At 36.3% G+C, this 18,609-nt stretch overlaps 1 protein-coding gene across 11 annotated transcripts in view; it reads right to left on the bottom strand.

Annotated features, from left to right (window-relative positions):
* Positions 1 to 73: 73 nt before the first annotated feature.
* CLOCK (clock circadian regulator) overlaps positions 74 to 18,609 on the bottom strand; it is a 67,136-nt gene continuing 48,600 nt past the window's right edge. For 10 of the 11 annotated variants that reach the window (XM_049831495.1, XM_049831481.1, XM_049831489.1 and 7 more), the window contains 12 exons: positions 16,948 to 17,030; positions 16,618 to 16,724; positions 15,827 to 15,974; positions 15,533 to 15,608; positions 14,485 to 14,626; positions 13,970 to 14,070; positions 12,974 to 13,063; positions 11,339 to 11,497; positions 9,583 to 9,789; positions 8,120 to 8,340; positions 7,565 to 7,841; positions 74 to 5,346 (listed from right to left, as the gene is read on the bottom strand). In XM_049831495.1, coding sequence (XP_049687452.1) covers positions 5,167 to 5,346; positions 7,565 to 7,841; positions 8,120 to 8,340; positions 9,583 to 9,789; positions 11,339 to 11,497; positions 12,974 to 13,063; positions 13,970 to 14,070; positions 14,485 to 14,626; positions 15,533 to 15,608; positions 15,827 to 15,974; positions 16,618 to 16,724; positions 16,948 to 17,030 — 1,791 coding nt within the window. In that variant the 3' untranslated portion in view covers positions 74 to 5,166. The remainder of the gene's footprint in view (positions 5,347 to 7,564; positions 7,842 to 8,119; positions 8,341 to 9,582; positions 9,790 to 11,338; positions 11,498 to 12,973; positions 13,064 to 13,969; positions 14,071 to 14,484; positions 14,627 to 15,532; positions 15,609 to 15,826; positions 15,975 to 16,617; positions 16,725 to 16,947; positions 17,031 to 18,609) is intronic. The other variant, XM_049831554.1, reaches the window with a different exon arrangement.

Below are 18,609 nucleotides of genomic sequence, written 5' to 3'. Positions count from 1 at the left end.
ATAAAATTGACATCAACTCGGGGGGGGAGGGGGGGGGGAACTTCTGGAACCGTAGAAGCTACAAAAAGCAAAATTTTAAATGAGTTACATTTATTCAGTTAAAAAATTGACAGTTAGTAATGGTCACATGAACACCAGGGAACTGTATCTACATTTCCTGACGTCAATATGAGCGGCACTAGGGTTTTTCTGTTTGTTTTCTTTGACGTATACAAATCTAATGCCAGTTAAAAAAATACAAAACAAAACTGAAACCCAAGACACTGTGAAATCAACACTGCTTAAAAACTCAAAATTCAAATCTGATATATTTGAAAATAAATATTTTACCTTTCTTATTAAAAAAAGACAACTCACCAACTGCTTTCAAAGCAGGAACAACTTTAAGACCATTCCCAAAAGTTTTTCATAAATAATTGCCCATTTTGATTGTCTATTAATGCAGCATCTCTCAGTCTTAGCTGGGGTGTCTATATTAGGCCATACAGTATTTTGTTCAGACACAGTGTTTTGTGTTCCCCCCTCCCCCCCGTTTTATTTAGGTACAATTTCTTTGAATATAGCATATCATGCTGGCAAAATTCATGCAGATGACATAGCATGAAGCATAGCAGAGCTTAAAATCACCTTTAAAAAAAAAAAAAGACAAGGAATGTAGTGTTAAAAATCATGATAGTGAAAAAGCAACTATCCAGTCTCATGGACAACCAAGACAATTTCAAATGTTCTCTCACAGTTGTCTCATCTACTATGATTTGTTTAAATATGTCTTTTTTAATCCAAATTCACTTAATTTTCTTCAACTTTTTCCACCTGGGATAAGTAAAAAAATAAAAGGTTAATTATTAAAACTAGTCTCTTCTCCCTTTTAATCAAAATAACCATTTTTCCGGCCCTCTGACTGTACATCTAATTTTAATAATGATTTCAAATAGAGAAACTTATGAATCTGACATGTTTGACATCTCCCGATGCCACAACATTTAAAACACTCATAACAATACCTGGGTTAAATCTCTGAAAATATAAATGGTTCTCAAATCGACTTCAACATTTGAAAAAGGCCACATCTTTAAACCTTCAGAACATTTTCACACAAGTTATAATCCTAAGGGACACTCAGAATTATTGAACAGGCAAATGAGCCTCCAGATGATTCTCTCTCATAGGCAACTGTGCAACTTAAAAAGTCTCCTTCCAAGGAAGCTATCATTATTAATCCCTTCCCCGGCCACATAAAACACAAAGCCAACCAGTTTTAGAAGCCTTTTTAATCTTGCACTTTGAGCCTCAAAGGATCACCATATTAAAGAAACATTTTCCAGAAATGTCTCTTGACAGTTATGCATGTTATTCCTCGATGCCCCCCCTCTTTTTAACAGTTTCACTGACTAAAGAAATAAACTGCTTTTCAAATAGTCTTTTCAGTAAAGTGCTTGTTATTACTCAAAAAAAAAAAAGAAAGTGCTATTTGAATCTTAAGAGAATTTCTTTTTCTGTGAAAAACTGCCTGATATAGCTTTATTTTATTCATTTTTACATAAAGCTGAAATGAAACCTATCTCTTGTAAGGATACTGGGTTACTAATTTTGGTGTTTGGCAGTAGGCAAGATGCCCACAGAAGGTGGTGACACACTGGAACCGTAGTGCAGAAGGTAAACCTTCTAGATGAAATGGAAGGCATATGGAGAGCTCCTACTAGAATCCTTTCATATTTATATACAAATATAATATATATTAAATATAATATAAAAATAGCTATATATTTTTTTTTTCTCTGAAGTTATCCTAGAAGCTTTTTTTCAAATCCTCACCCATCGCAGGCAAACAATGTCTGTCTCCTAAACTCCATGCAACTATGCCATCTTTTTCACTCCATCAGGTAGCACCAGCCTATTTCTTCATAAATACAATCCTCTCCTTAACAGACTCCTTTCCTTCTGTCAGAGTCATTCTGTAATGTTTATGCTCCAGAACCTGCAGCATCACAGCATTCATTATTGTCCTACTGATCAGGATGTTGCAAATAAGTCTATGACTGTACTAAATGAGTCGGGCAGAAGCAAAAGGCTGATTAAGAAAGAGGCAATAGCCTGGTCCTCTTCCCGCTACAAATCAAGGACAGTTCAGCAACTGATTAGCAACAGGGGGAGCTGCACACCTTTTAAATATACACTTTTTAGTCACCAGCTGTGAAATAGAGCATCTGCATACTTGCACAGAATCTAGACCGAGTTCTACATACTCACTTCTGTAAAAAATTTGCCTGATTCATGGCAGGAATTTTTAAAATGCGTGCTAAGTTTTTCCAGTTTCTTTGAATCTCCCCATCTTCTATACTTTCTCTACTAGCTGGTAGTTCTGTAATTGAATGACCTCTCTCTGAGGTTACGAAAAGCTTCTGGATCAAAGCATACATTTCCATAGTTCTCTTTCAGCAGTCATGCTATTGTCATCATCTAATTTCTCTCTCACCTAGTTTAGCCTTTTTACCAACAGACCTATAGCAGCACACCAGAGTATTTGGGAAGGGGAAATGGGAAGAGAAGTTTAAACGAAGCTTTATATAAAAAGCTGCGTCGTTAACCGTCTGGCTGGTATCTCTATTTTCTGTAATTCTCAGTGTAATAGCTTAATAAACCTATTTCACCACTATTCAATTCAATAGTTCTAACAGCACTATTAAAGCTCTCCCAGGTTTTTTTTAGTGCTACATTATTATTGTAATTGGTTAAAAACATTTTTATCTAACCTATTTTCCATTAAGCAAAAGTACTGATTGCACAGACCTCTAGTCAACGCAGCTTAATTTAGAAACAGGTGGAATGGTGTGGTAGGGATAGTAGAGCAAGGCAGGATTTCTTTACATAGAACTTTAGAGAAACAGGTTTCTGACAATTATTACAGCCCAGAGGATGCCAGAAATCCCTTTAAAGAAGGGGAAGTGTTCCTTGCTATGTTTGGTATTGGCATCGGTTCCTTGCTCCAGGTTGCAAGAGGCTTCTTGGAGCAGAAAGCAATCTGATTTTCTTTGGTACTGTGTTTCTCACACTCTCCTTCCTTGTTCACTGCTGTGCTTTTTGGTGCCAAACTCTTGCTTTATAACTGGGGAATAACAAAGATCTAATGGTGGGACACGTGCAAAGGCAAAGGCTAGCCTCAAAACGTAACCAACTGTACCAAATACTTGGCTAAACTGGTATTACCTTCGTGCGGGTTTGGTTCATCCAATAATACAATCAAACTGTTTCATAGTACATAGTACATAGTCCCTCACCATTTGGTTACATTCATTCAACTCTTCCTCAGTATTCAAGATTAATCCAGCTTTCTCTCCCTAATACTAATTTTAACTGCTTTTACTGTTTTTGTTTTTAATTATCAGATCTATCAGCATTTATTCATTTTCCTCTGAAGTTCTGGTTTCCACAAACTAGTACCATAAAAACCTACTGAACATTTACTTAAAATAGCACATCATATCTGTTGGAACTTTTTATTTTCTTTATAAAGTGAAGTCGCCTTCTGAAGTCTTAGTCCAGTGATATCTCTTAAATCAATAGCCTGGTAGTGTTAAATGCAATCGTGATCTCCCCCAAAACACACTTTAAATGCTATGAAAATGATTGGGGGGAAAAAAAAAAAAACCACAACAAAAAAATCAGCTTACTATTCCTCCTCCTGCAAAAGGAGTTCTACACTTTCAGGTTTTTTTATCTTTTAAGAGTATTACCTTCAAGGTCGGAGATTTTAGAGACTCCTCTGTTTCTGGCTAGTGTTTGAAGGGGAGTACCACTCAAAAATGCTCATGGTCTCAACTCAGACCATTATTAAAATCAACACAATACAGAAATATCTATGAAGTAGTTACACAAGTTTGGTTGACAATGTACTAAGACTTCAAAATTGAAAATGGTTACAGATTCAAGACATTGTAATTCAAGATGTTCAACATTATCACCTGAATTAAAATCAAGGCACTATGGGTTTTGTTGTTGTTGTTAAAATGACCCTGAATTAGTTCTGACTAATTTTTGAAGGAGAATAAAAAGATTCCAACATATTTTAACAAGTTACAATTCTCACCACAGAGAAAGTGGTTAAAAAGTGCCCAAAAGGTTATTAAATGTAAATATATTTTTGTGCAAATTACTCCTATAACTGAAACATTCTTGAAAATTACTGTCATTTTTGTTAAACCTTTTACATAAATATTTCCAACTATGAACTATATCAAAAGATAGCTTTGGGGAATAAAATTCCAAACCATCCGCAAGAAAGCAGTGCAAATTCCTATTTTTCAAATAAAACTATGAATTATATATGAAATGATGGATGATATTCATGAATCTGAATGTCCTGAACCCTGATGCATGATCAACAGTTCAAACAGCTTCATCAATAATTTAACCTCAAGAAGTCAACTAACCAACACACTATACACCTCACCAAACAAACCCTGACATCACAGACAAAGCACAAACAAGAGACTTGTGCCCACATTAAGGGTGAAAATAATGATGCATCATGTTGTAAACAAAAGGGTAGAACAGAGGAAAACATTAGTCTGAGTATGGCGTGAGAATTTAGGGAAACATATTCAAACCTACAAATAACAGATTACATTTTCATGCATCATATAAAATATTTTGCTCTTTCTCCTTTTATGCAGACATATACACAATATTTTACAGCATCTGTACAACAGAGAACTGGATTTCACACAACATTTTCAAAATATTTACTGTCCCGTAATCATCTGAAAAAAATTAGATGGTTTTTGGACTATATTCCTGGCGTTTTTTTCTGCTAATTCAAACAATTGCTCCATGTCCATTTCAATACTTTAAAAATGTACAGGATTGATAAAAATACCAATATTTTCAGCATCCCTCTCATTTCAGTCACATTTTGATATCTCACCTGGACATATTAACACATGGCAGCAAATCCTTCAGAACACAGAAACTGGGGCAACTATCAAAGTTGGCCATGTCCCCATCATCATCTTGTGGCTTTTCTTAACAGATTCCAGAAGTTAGAAGTAGATCTCAACACTGTGGTGTTAGAAAGCCTTCGTACTGCTACCTCTGTAGCCTCAGTGCAACTGTTTGTGGAGCAGCCCCCTCCTGGTAGTTTGCTTCAAGAAGAGGCAGAGCCCCACACTATTGTGGCTGAACTTTGGAAGGATCAGTCATCTTCTCAGTTCTGTGTCGCGAAAGTTGCTGCTGCTGCTGGGACTGATGCTGCTGGTGGTGGGACTGAGTAAAAGTGCTTTGTTGTAGTGGGAAAGCAGCAGAGAGGATAAGCTGAGCTGACTGATTTCCATGAAGTAACCTGGATGTCTAAAACACGGAAACAGAAAAAGATTATTTTTCCTGCTGCACTGAGAAATACAGGCCTAGCTGCTTTTTAACTTGTCATAAGGGTTGAATCAAAATCAACTTCTGATTTGGTCATTTAAGCTAAGCAAACAATGCAAAGATTAATTCATACTAGCAAACATTGCAAAGGTTAGTTCATACTAATAAAGTTAATTAGCGCATCTGACCAATTAATGAAGCAGCTGTAACTGGTCTTTGTAATGTCCCGTGACAATGAGTAGGAACACATGGCAATTTGTCTTCATTTCAAACCACAAGAGCATAACAGGGCTTAAGGAATCTACTTTAACAAGTGCAGGTGGCTGTCATTGCAGTCAAATGAAAAAACAGTGCATGATTTGGCATAGATCACATTCATCCCCCCCCAGCCAAAATGCACAAAGAAACTGCCGCATTTGCAGACCCAAACATCCCCTTTGAAGGAGATGTATTACTATTGGAAATAGTACTTAGTTTTAATATTAATCTTCTTAGAACCAAAAGATTATGGTTACTGAAGAAAAGCAATGAAGGATGGGTACAAATGCACTTGGATGTCTCAATCCTGAAACACATTCTTGCAGCAGAAAGTAAACTACATCGACTGCTGCTCCTACAGAATCAGACTGCCCCAGGGAGCAGAGGCAGGAAAAACACTTTTCTCCCTTTTTAAAAAGCATTTGCTTCATTTCAAAGTCTAGCACTTTAATAGTTTGTATTAAAAATACTAAACTATTGCCTAGAAAGAAATTCTAGGACAGGAACAGACCTTTGGAGCTCTTAATCTTTCACAAATCTTCTGTTTCACCAGAATTAAGTCAAATTTGTACCAACTTTTAAATTTGGAAACAGAGGTACAGACGCTACCAACCTGCTAAACAGCACTGTTGTTACAGTATTTATCTGACTTGCCAGAGAACATATTCAAATCTGCGCCCTGGTTTGATTCAGTTCAAGAGTCTCCCACTACATAAATGAATGCTGAAATTCAAATCACTAGGTATTCTTCAGCTTTCTTTTTGAAAGTCAACTTGCAGCTGAAAAGCCTTTGCCTGATGCATGACTGAAATTGGTATGTTCCCATGAAAGATCTTTTCAACAAGTCAATATTTTCTGTCAATGACCTAGTGAAAGAAAATTTTACTCAGCCCTTAACAGAACTGTAACCATTCCTTGTGCATATAAATGTAGGTTAAGCCTCCAATTACTTACTGCATTTGTATATATTCCACCTGCATACAGGATCCCAAATTTAGTGCAAATGGGAGACCACATATAGTAAATATTTTTAAAATAAGGATTTTTTAATTATGTATACTCTTAAAGATTAAAAAAAGGAAAATTGACATTCCCAGAGTAGTTAACGAATGTTAAGAATATGCACAAACTACATCGTGATAGTTACATGGACTTTATCCTTCTTTGGAGAAGGCAACATCAGAGGCCAAATAAAGATTTTTTTAATGCATGCCTTCTTGGAGGCACTTCCTCTCTGTGTTCCAGCTACAACTACATCTCCCTCACCAGCATCACCTGCTGGGTGAGCCACGTGCCAGCAATTAATTGGAATCAACAAATGGCAACAGATTTTCCCCATCAATTTTTTCTACCTTCTGGTTCTTTTCTTTTCGAGATTTCCTGTCTCTAAACTCCTTGGGTTTTGCCTCCTTCTCTTTTGATCCAATGTCTCTTCTTTCTCCACTAAAACAAGGTTCTTCTCTACTCTCTGCTTACAAGGTTACTTGCTGCTCAGCCTCCCCTGTAGCCTAGACAGATGTTCATGCCTCATGTTAAGGGGTCATGTCTTGCTTTGGGTTGCATGCTGCTTTCCAGACCAAGCAATTCTGTTTGAGATCATCTCTCAAACCTTCTTGCATTAATATGTGAATGCAAAGAAAATGCAAACTGTTTTAAAGGGAAACATCTGTTTCTTCATCCCATGCTCAAGAAAGAGCAGCAATTCAAAGGGAAGAAGACATAAAATAGGACAAAGCATAGAGTCAAATTACAGGAAAGTCTACCTCTCCTTTAAGTAGTAAGGTTTTAGAGAATGGCTACAGAACAAACTTATTTCATGCATCAGGCTTGTTCATAGGTTGCTATTTTAAGTGCTCTGTTTTCAGATAAAGCACCCCTAGGATAAACTAGCAATGCTGAAAGTGTCAGGACTTCGAAAAATTTGTAGAGAAGGCTGCATTACCTGTAGGAACTGTTGGGGGTGCTGGGTCAGCTGTGACTGAGCTGGTTGCTGAACTGTGGTGAGCTGCTGCTGATGGTCTTGCTGACTTTGCTGCTGCTGCTGCTGCTGCTGCTGTTGTTGCGTTATTGACAAAGTCTGTGGCTGCTGCTGTTGGGCAGCAAAAGTGGGATAAGCTGTCACCACCTGTCCCATAAACATAGTACTTGGTACCATTACCGCTCCACATGCTACTGGGGCCGTGACAAGTTTTGTTACAAGTTGCTGACCTTGAGAAAATCTGTTAATAGAAAAAGACATTTGGAGTCTCTTTAGGAAAAATAAATCAAGCATCACGTGCACTTGAGATTTGTCAGGTTCGTACTTTGCTATAAACAGCATGGGTCTTGATAAGCCTGTGAACATGTTATTTTGGGCAAAGTTTAGTTTAACAATTGTATTCATATATTGTTAAATTAATAAATCGTGATTTTTTAATGCTACTTTAGTTCCTTTTGTATATGATGGAACTATGTAAGCATATCATTATAGCAAGTCATCTGAATGTTGAATATTTACCTGATTTGTCTATCCTGTGTAAAAGTGGTTACTGCAGCAGCATTCTGGTTATTGTTCTGTGGTAAGCTAGAAGGAACCTGGACCACATTTCCTGTTGTTGGCTGAGAAATCACCATAGTGTTATACAAAGGTGCCGAGACTGTGTTCTGTGACTGACTGGCAGACTGACTGGCAAGAGAAGACTGTTGATTGTGTCCACTAAGCACATTTTGTTGATTATGCTGAAAAGAAAAAATATTTTATGAGATAGTAAATTGAAAATAGTCAGGTACTACAGCTGTTCTCCTCATTGTCATTTCCCATACTTCACAGCTGCCAATGTTTTTCTATTAGAAATGAATTCTTAATTTAAAGTACCCTGGTATTTCTACTGACTGAGGATTTGGAGGTGGGACTGGCCCTCAGACATCTGAAAATGTCTTAGATTACCCTCTTCTCCTGTTCAGGTTATTTTTTTTCCTGAATTTTTCAGCTACTTGCATACTGTTCGTTGAAAATCCTATTTTCCACTCCTTTAGCATCTCTGTGCCAGATTTAGACTAAAATGTGCACATCACATCAATTGATTTCTTATTTGAAAGTTTGGAACTAGCTTACTGCTGAGATTGTAACACTGTCCACCACTAGTCTGCCTCTTCACAAATCTCAAAAAGAAAGTATGGAATTTGGATAAAGGTACAGAGGAGGGTGACCACAGAGATTGGAGGTATAAGGAGCCTCCATACACAAAATGGTCAAACCAATTAAAAGTGTTCAGCTCGAAGGACAGGCTTCTACGGAGATACATGTGTCAGAGAACTCTGAAATCACATATGACTGAAAAGGTGAAAAGCGAATAGCTGCTCAATGTGTTTCCCAGTATATAAGCTGAGTGGCAAGTTTAAAAAACAAACATAATCATATTTTACAGAGAGTAAAGCTGTAGAACTCACTACGAGATACTGTGAATTTCAAAAGTTTACATGGAATTGAAAGAAACTAAATAAACTCATAGAAGAAAAAGGCTATTACATTACAGATGTCATACACCTATAGCATCTGACAAATTGCTGAAGAGTACAGAAGTCAACTGCAGAACCACCAATATATGCTTGTCCTGTTCCTATGCTTTTTCTGGTTATTTGCTGTCTGGACACCAGGTTTCAAGCTCACCTAGTACAAATCTCAAGTTATATGTTCTGTCAACAGAAAAATCATAGACATTCAAAAAAAGGCAAGCTAAAAGTTTTCGTGATACTGGTCTTTCAAGAAAGCTACTTGTTATTAATTATTTACATGCCTAAGTGTTAACATAAAAATAAGATCTGAAATTGCATTACCAAGAACATAAATGCATTTCAATTGTAAAACTTGGAACATGAAGAAATTAATATGACTCAAAAGACGTTTAAAAAAAAAATTGTTGTGTTTCAGCTATGGTTTTGAGCACATATTCTATCCAGCAAAATCAATGAGAATTTTACCTGTGTTGCAGTACTCTGCAAAGGCTGTTGCTGTATCATGTGTGGGGTACTTATATGGCCTGTGTTCATCCCACTTTGAGTCTGATTAGTCTGAACAACTTGACCTTGCATGTTTATTGGCGTAAGCTGCTGAACATTTGAAGAATTTCCAGAAGCAAGCTGCACAGAACCAAAGTTGAGTCCAGAAGTTGACTGCTGCAAGAACATCTTAAAAAAAAAATCCCCAAGTTAGCTTTTAAGAAAAATCTGTTAATTGTTCAAGATGTTTTAGAGAATCTAAACTTAATTATTTTATATCAATATAAGATAAAGTTTTATCTTAGTTATTAGAAGTGTTGAAACTGCATTGCAACCACCTAGAGCAAAAGGCCCAACTGCCATATAGGGTCAGTATTCAGAGACTGTACTGTAACTGGTAAGATAAGAATCAAAATCCTGATTCCTAGAGCTCTAAACATTAAGGTTTACTATTTGTTCTTAAAGAAAAAGTACTATTTAGAGACTAACTGGTGATGTAGTCTACAACTGTCTAAAGATAAAAACATATTTGAGATCACATTTCTATTTGTAGGATCTCCACCAGCAGTGAAACTAATTCAAATGAAGAAAATCTTAGAATCCAGGCATAGCACCAAGAACGTAATCTTCCTTGGCAATCAAGAAATGATAATGATTATACTGAGCTTTCCAACATTGTTGTAATAAACTGAATTTGGCACAAAAATATTTGAGTCTTTACAAAAAGTTAGGCCCAAGACTACAAGAAGACAGGGTAATAAGGTAGAATGTGCAGCACTTAGATCTATTGGCCCTAGTTTCCACAGTCCTGAATAAGGTCCCTCCACAGAGCATGGGAAGAGCGCTGTGAATCTCTCCTTTTGAGGCATCTACAAGACACCATACTGCTGGCAGGCTTATGCTAGACAGGATAAAACACTGAAAATGCTACATGCCAGAAACTCCTACTCTGCAACAGAATTCATGCAACATACTCAGTACTTCCAGGAAGTATTTTTTCCTACTCTTTATTCACAATCCACACTGAAAATATTTAGATTATTTCCTTAGGGTGTATTTTAGTTTTGGGTAGGTTTTTGTTTGGTTGGTTTGGTTTGGTGGTTTTTTTAACTAGAAAAACCCAACAGGGTCATTCTTTTCTTCCAAAGATGGCTGCTGAAAAGAGAATGACAAAATTAGAAAAAAAATATACCAGTTAAAATACAGAAATCAGGTAATCAGCTGCTAGACTGAGTAATACATCCTTTCGACTTCTTGTCTTTCTGGCTCAGTAACTACTTCAGTATACCATGCAAAGTAGAACCTCTTCACTAGGCATAGCAGGACCACAGCCTGATAAGTTAGGACAGTTTAGAAACAAAAATTATCAATCTGACACCCTCGATCTAAAAAAGGAAATAAATGCTTATCTTGCACATTTTGGATAAATATTCTAATGGCTGCAAAACTTTGCAAGAAGTAACAACCACTGCATCCTTTTACATTTAGGTTTAGGCATAAACTAGGCTTGAGCTACTCAACATTGAAAACACACTGGGGCACTTCCAGATACATTCAGAAGCAAAATGGCAGGTACCTCAGGAACAGTAGCTTCAGATGCTATGGATTTTAGGCACATTAGGTCTAGATGGCAGCTGACAGGGGGTAGGGAGGATCACCTTGTGGAATTAAGTACCCAAGTCTCATTTTAGATGCCTAAATTCTCTGTATCAAACCTGTAACAGTTACACTAACTCACCTGGAGTCCTTGACCATGGACAATTTGAAGCTGCTCTTGAATCTTACGCAACTCCTCCTGCTGCCGATGAATATTTGCCTCTATCATGCGTGTTCTTTGCTCTAGCTGGTCCTTTAGATGCTGCATAGCTCCTAATTGAGCTGAAAACTGAAACACAGGCTGTAGTGCAATGAATAAATTAAAAGATGAGCAAAATTAATGACATGTAATTTATAAGCAGTAAATACATTCCTCCACAGTAGCAAAGCACTGCTTTTTAAACTGCTAATAGCCATAATCTGAGGACAAATTCATTAGTATGAAAATGTCACAGAACTCATATTTAATTGATGCATCAGATTTGGTGAACTAAACAAAAACATCCATAGCAGAAGAAATTGACTGGTGTCCTGTCATGGTTTAACCCCAGCCAGCAACTAAGCACCACACAGCCGCTCACTCACTCCCCCCCATTCAGTGGGATGGGGGAGAAAATCAGGAAAAAGTAGTAAAACTCGTGGGTTGAGATAAGAACGGTGTAATAGAACAGAAAAGAAGAAACTAATAATGATAATGATAACATTAATAAAATGACAACAGTAGTAATAAAAGGATTGGAATGTACAAATGATGCGCAGGGCAATTGCTCACCACCTGCCAATCGACACCCTGCCAGTCCCTGAGCGGCGATTCCCTGCCCCCACTCCCCAGTTCCTATACTAGACGTGATGTCCCGTGGTATGGAATACCCCGTTGGCCAGTTTGGGTCAGCTGCCCTGGCTGTGTCCTGTGCCAGCTTCTTGTGCCCCTCCAGCTTTCTCACTGGCTGGGGATGAGAAGCTGAAAAATCCCTGACTTTTGTCTAAACACTACTGAGCAACAACTGAAAACATCAGTGTGTTATCAACATTCTTCGCATACTGAACTCAAAACATAGCACCGTACCAGCTACTAGGAAGACAGTTAACTCTATCCCAGCTGAAACCAGGACATGTCCAAGTCACCAAGACTCTATAAAAAGCCTTAGTAATTTACATGGTACTGCGGATGTTAAAGCTCTCTCAGGTTAAAAACTAGAATTGTACCTCTTTACCAAAAAAAAATCACCCAGAGCTAAAACATATGCAAGTAACTTGGGAATACCCTCAGTCACAAACTGTTGAAGGCTGAGCCCACAGAGAAACTATATTTGCCATTTCTATTCTTTCCTAGACATCTGCTATGGGCCACAAGTCAATATAACCTTTTGATACTTATGTCCTATCTACAGGACATAGATCTTTGGTTGGACCTCATACCACTATCCTTATTTCACAAAAGTGTTTCATAGACTAAGTTGCCTTGTGTTACAAGCATATGTGTAGAAAGTTACCAGCATAACTGATGGATTTTTAAATTCATGTCCTACAATATTTTATCTTAAATTGTGTTTGTATCTATGTTTCTAATGGCCAATTCTGAAAACTATACCCACACAAATAACAGGAAGAAAAAAATAAAGGAAAACTGTCAAATTGGGAAATTTGCTCTTTTCAAGAGAATAATGCTAAAGGTGACTTTGGCACCAAAGAACTCAACTTCTGAAAGAGAAATTAACCTTATATTCAGAACAAGACTGTTTAAAAATAATAAACAATAAATCAATTTAATCCATACCTGCGACATGCCAGACTGGAGCTGTAAAGTTGCAGGCTGAGACATTGTTGGCTGTGCTACTGGTTGTCCCAGAGACTGGGAGCTTAAAGACTAGGATTTAAAAAATCATTCCATAAGTGGAAAAGTGAAATTTGTACTTGACATGAAATATTTCTTTACATAAAGTGTCAATTCCAAAATAGCATCATAAAAAAAAAAAAAGTAAATGTTTCCTGAAATATCTAACCTTAAATATTAGAGAATTAAAAACATGAGAGCAATTGATTATATACATAACATATATATCGTTTTTCCACTGCTAAAAATATATAAAAGCAGTAGGTATAAACCAGGAAAAACAGAAATTACAATGACAACTGTTTCAAAAGTCTGATTTGTAGTAAGGGAAAAACTTTTTCAACAAGTTTGGAAGTTGACACCTTTGATTTATTATTACACTGATAATTTTTAAAAATACATATTTTAATAAGCATTCTATTTTTGAAGTGAATGTATTAATTCAACTGGAACATGAGCACAAAGTACACAAAGCATGACGTTTTCTCATGTTACTAAGATTTCAGAAACTATATGAAAGTATTCACTAATATTCTTAAAAGTCGTAAATTTATATGATTTCTCTATAAGGACACACATAGCATTATGTTGGCAATTTTATATATATATATGTATATAATTGCTTATATACTTATCTACACTAAAAATGCAGAATTGTAGAAAGTTATGTGTGAGTGAAAGCAGAGATTCATACTCAAGCTTGCAAACCCTAATGCCAAAAAATACTTATATGCTTAATTATTCTACTCCCTTAAAATGTAGTATACTGAAGTTGCATATTGATGATACAATTCTGATAGTCACGTATTCCAAGTGAAACTGTTACAGTTTAAATTATGTGTTTTCAGAAGAAATAAAGCAAAGTTTATATGGATTTAATAATACACTTTAAAGGTGAATTACACCGATTAAGTACAAAATTTTTCTCTGAAGAGTTACCTGACTACTCAGAGACGATCTTCTTTGTGTAGTCTTTTCATGACCAGATAAGCTTTGCCTTGGAGGAGTGCTAGTGTCCAGTGTCATTTTAGTCGGTGTTGCTGACAATGTTCAGAGTTACAACAGAAAGAGACATGTTAATAGTTATCTCAGTTCTGCATTGCAATAAACAAATCACAGGAAGCTTTTCATGAATAAAAAGAAAGCTTAAGGCTTGGACTCTTTTTTTTACCCTGACTATCCAACACTAATGCAATCTGAGGGACTGAAACAGAGTGTTCTAGGGTCTGCTATTGTACTTTTAGAAGAAGTCACCTGTCATGGTTTAACATCACTATATAACCTCTGAAAATTTGAGTGGTCAGCAGATCTCTGAACCATCAAAAAGGACATTTTCATTTGCACACCTTTCATAAAATGGTGATTAACGGCTAGTTATGCATTTAGTTCAAGTAAGTAAAGAAGAGAAAGCCTTCACTAGGAAGGCAATTATATTTTTAACAGTTGGTGCTTACATGAATGATCTGATACTGCAGTATGTGAAGATTTTCGTGAACTCCTGGAGGAAGCAGAAGGTGTGGGGCTGGTATCAAACCTTTCCAGTGCTTCTTTGAGACTCACTGTGTTTATGTGATTGTCAGACCCAGAGTCCTGACTCTGAAGGGACATACACAAACAACAATTATTTTATCTGATTCAGCACACAATGTACATTTCTGTTAGCAAATATCTAAGACCATGCTGTGTCTAATTAACCCCCTTACACAGGTGACTGCAGAAGTAGTGGCCTGTTTGGTATCTGTAAGCTCAGTTTCCACTTGTGGCTTTTATCCTTGGAAAAGAAACCAAACCAAAGCCATATACACCTAGAAACCAAAATGCATGAAGACATAGGCCACAAACTGACTGCTGAGCTGACCTCCTTCTCTAGCTACTCAATTCACTCTGAACACCAGTGCAATGAGTGAACTGCTTATTCTTTTGAGAAAGGATGAGTTAATTCCACTAGAAGGAGCACTGTCAGATGAAACTTACTGAACTGCCAAGGCAAAACACGACCGAGCATCTGCACAAACTGGCTTATCTAAAACTCACTGAGCTTCCAAGAACATTAATTCAAAATGAATTTTGTATACTTCTAGGAAGTGGGACAGAGTCACACAATGAAATAGCTCCTGCTTTCCTCTTGTGAATTCCTTTAAGCCATCTTAGTGTGTTGACCTTGGTTTTTCAGATTATGGGTGCTTCCAGTACGGAAGAAAATTTATTTATGAATCAAACTCTGCAGGAATCAGGTCTTAATAAGGACTTATGGATGTTGCCATGTTATAACTACATGCACATGAACTCCTGAAAAGAGGAAGGTAAGCGTTCACGGCAGAATACAGTTAAACACCCTTCCTAGACTACTTTATCATTTTAAACAGTCATACTATTTAGAGATCAAAATAATTACTTTATCTGTAACAGGACAAAACACTTCTTGCTGCTGTGTATTTGCTTACATATTATTTTTAGTATGAAAGAAAGAAGACGTAAAATAAAATTATAGAAGACACTCACTTTATCTGCTGTTATCTCTGGAAGAGACTCCTCAATACCAAGTTCTCGTCGTCTTTCTGCTCTAACTTCTGCATAACTAGAAGAACAAACCAAATGTGACTGCTATGTTCTTGGATGATTTAAAAACATACCTCAAAACCCAAACTTCTCAGAGATACCTTGCTTACAAATATCTCAGAAAGTTTTCCAATGACTCTTTAAACTGCTATGATTTCTCCACCTCCAAAAAGACCAGCAGTACAGCTCCCATGACAATAGATTTTCTCTAATATAGATTTTTAAAAAATAACTTACCTTACAACAGTGTGCGTACAGACAATAAACTCTGGCCTGGAATTCCACTGGTGATATGTGATATAGTAATGTGTTTGCAGCCAAATCCATTGTTGTCCCTTTGTAAGGAATCTGTAGTAACATGACTTCCCTTTCCCATATTGCATTACTATAAAAGTGAAGAATAAAGTTGACTGTCTTTCCAGTCTGTAAATATTGCAATTACATAATAAACATTATTTCCCAGCTTCATATGGCCCCAAATCATGTCTAAATTCAGTATTATGACAATGACTAAGAACAGGTTTACAACTGTAGCTTTCTACCAAAAACATTTTACACTGCATTTTTCAGAGAACTGCAGAACTCAAACTTCCATTTTTGTGAGTTTTTTTTACATACTGTGAAAAATTTATGTGCAAAAAATTTAAATACAGCTTTATAAAGAAAACCACAGTTGAACAGAAAGCTTATTCAATTACATGTTTAAACAATTTTTGCATTTATTAAACATCACAGAGCCTTTTAAATGCTATTGGAAGAACAAGAAGTATTAGTCATAGTGCTGTGCACTCCAATTTACCACAATGAAAACTCTAAATTATAAGACAAAGTTAAATCTGTTTTGTAGGTCTGTATCAAAAGAAAAAAGATTAAGATCAGCAATGCAATTATGTCAAATGAATGGGAGCAAATACACTTCAGTCAAATATAGCACAAAATTTCACTACAACAATTGTACATTTTAACGAACTTTAAACTGAACATCTATAAAGCAAACTTGCTCATTTTAGCAACTTAGTTGTACTCACAATGCTCGTGACATTTTGCCAGATTATCTAGATCATCCACATGATAATAATCATAGCCTGATGTTCCCAAAACTTCAAAAGGAAGATAACCTATTATCGGAGGTGCCCTAATTAATAAAAAAATTAATGTCATTTTATTTTCACACAAAAATCCCAAACAAAATTATTTCATTATATACATTTTCTTGTTTAAAGTATGTGCTCTGAAAAAAATTAAAAATTAAACCCAACACAAGCTATGAGTAGTTAATGCTGATTGGTGGACTCTAAATATTGTAGCCACCACTGTGATTCAGCTACTATTGCTGCTATACATAGAAGGAATTGCACCTGTGATCCAAGAATAGGAACTTCCATTCTAAGCTATGTCTAGATGTGAACTCTTCATTGGGTTCTTCAACAGTGCACATTTCCTAAAAAGTAAAAAAATAAAAATCTCTCTCAAAACTGCTCTATTCTAATTCATAAGCTCTTCTGAAATTCAGACTTACCTAAAGTTAGTAGATAACTCCACAATAGTTATAATGTTATTTTTAGACAGCTTCATTGTTTTTGCTTGTTTAGATGCATAGTACTGAGGTAGAATCTAATCTCAGCTGTGCCAGACTGACACTCAGTTCATTTAAATGGAACAACCCTGGCATGAGATTAAACTCAAGCTCAGTATCTACAAACACAGTAGTATAAGCAGAAATCAATAGTTCCTGCAGTTACGCTTTTAACTTGCAACAAGCAAAAGAAGAGAGGAAACACTCCCACCAGACACTCTGATTACAGTATATGCTTATAATGGGTAAAAACCAACATTAGCAAGATGGTCACATTATTTTGAGTTTAGGAGCACGATTCTTCCTTTTAGTGAATACAGAGTACTCTAAATCACTTTGGCTTGAGGGCACAAACATGTACTACAAATAACACACAGTTCTTATGTTTAGAACTCATGAAAAGTAAGAGAATGATTTTATTTCCACTATTACAACAAATCCTCAAGGTATTCTGTACATCGTTTTAAATGTATTCCACTCAGACATATGTGCAATCAGTGCATGTCAGTCAATTTCTATTATCCCCTTCCAGAGAGGTAAAGATGCCCTGCCAAGTACTGTGCCTCACGCTGAGACAGTGACGGAGCTAAGTACCCCAAGCCAGTTATTTCTTTTGCAAACTCCTCTAGTACTGCCTTACAAGAAGGAAGATGGATGATGGAATACATGCATACATACAAATACACCCCTCAAAGAATTACAGTAAAATTAGAGATCAGTAAATCTTTCTTTTTTGGACACCTGCACATTTGTCACACTTGTAGGAGCTTGCAATAGTATTCCCATTGCCAGGAACACAGTAGAATCTATTGATGATTGGATACCACAACACTTTCCTAAAGACTACAATATGGAAGCCGCTGCTGCACTGACATTGTGTTCATGACAGACGTGGACAGATGAGCACACTGCTGCTCTGCAAACATCTGTAACTAAAATAATCCTGTGGAAAAATACTGTAGAAGACTAACTGTTGTTCCTACAAAGCGACCACCTTCTTTCATTCTTTCAGGTTATAATACAGAGACTTTAAGTGGATATTTTGCAGTTCTTTAGATAGATATTTCTAAGTTTTCTTTCTATGAAAGAAAAAAGTGAACATATCTAGGCAATGTTCTTTCCTCACCTGCATCAGTGTAAAATCTAAAGACAGTGACTAGAAAGTGAGTTACATGACAAAGGTAATGAACAAAATCACTCTGGGCACAAATTTATGACTCTTGGTGTGACTTCCAGTTAGCAAGACTTAACCTTCAAAACTGAAAACTACCCTTAAAACCCAAAGCTCATCTTAATTTCCTAAGATTACAGCATTTAATAAAGCACCACTCATAGCAAAATAAAAGAAATGACAGAGTAAGTGTATAGCCCTGAGCTATACTTTTGATTTGTTGTTTCTTTTAATGTAATTATTTCGGCACAAGTCAAAACAAAAGTAAAAATA

Source organism: Accipiter gentilis, chromosome 3 (assembly GCF_929443795.1).
Source record: "Accipiter gentilis chromosome 3, bAccGen1.1, whole genome shotgun sequence".
In the NCBI taxonomy this organism is placed as follows: Eukaryota; Metazoa; Chordata; class Aves; order Accipitriformes; family Accipitridae; genus Astur; species Astur gentilis.
The sequence above is the reverse complement of the archived record's forward strand: the minus strand, read 5'-3'. Positions and strand labels throughout refer to the sequence as shown.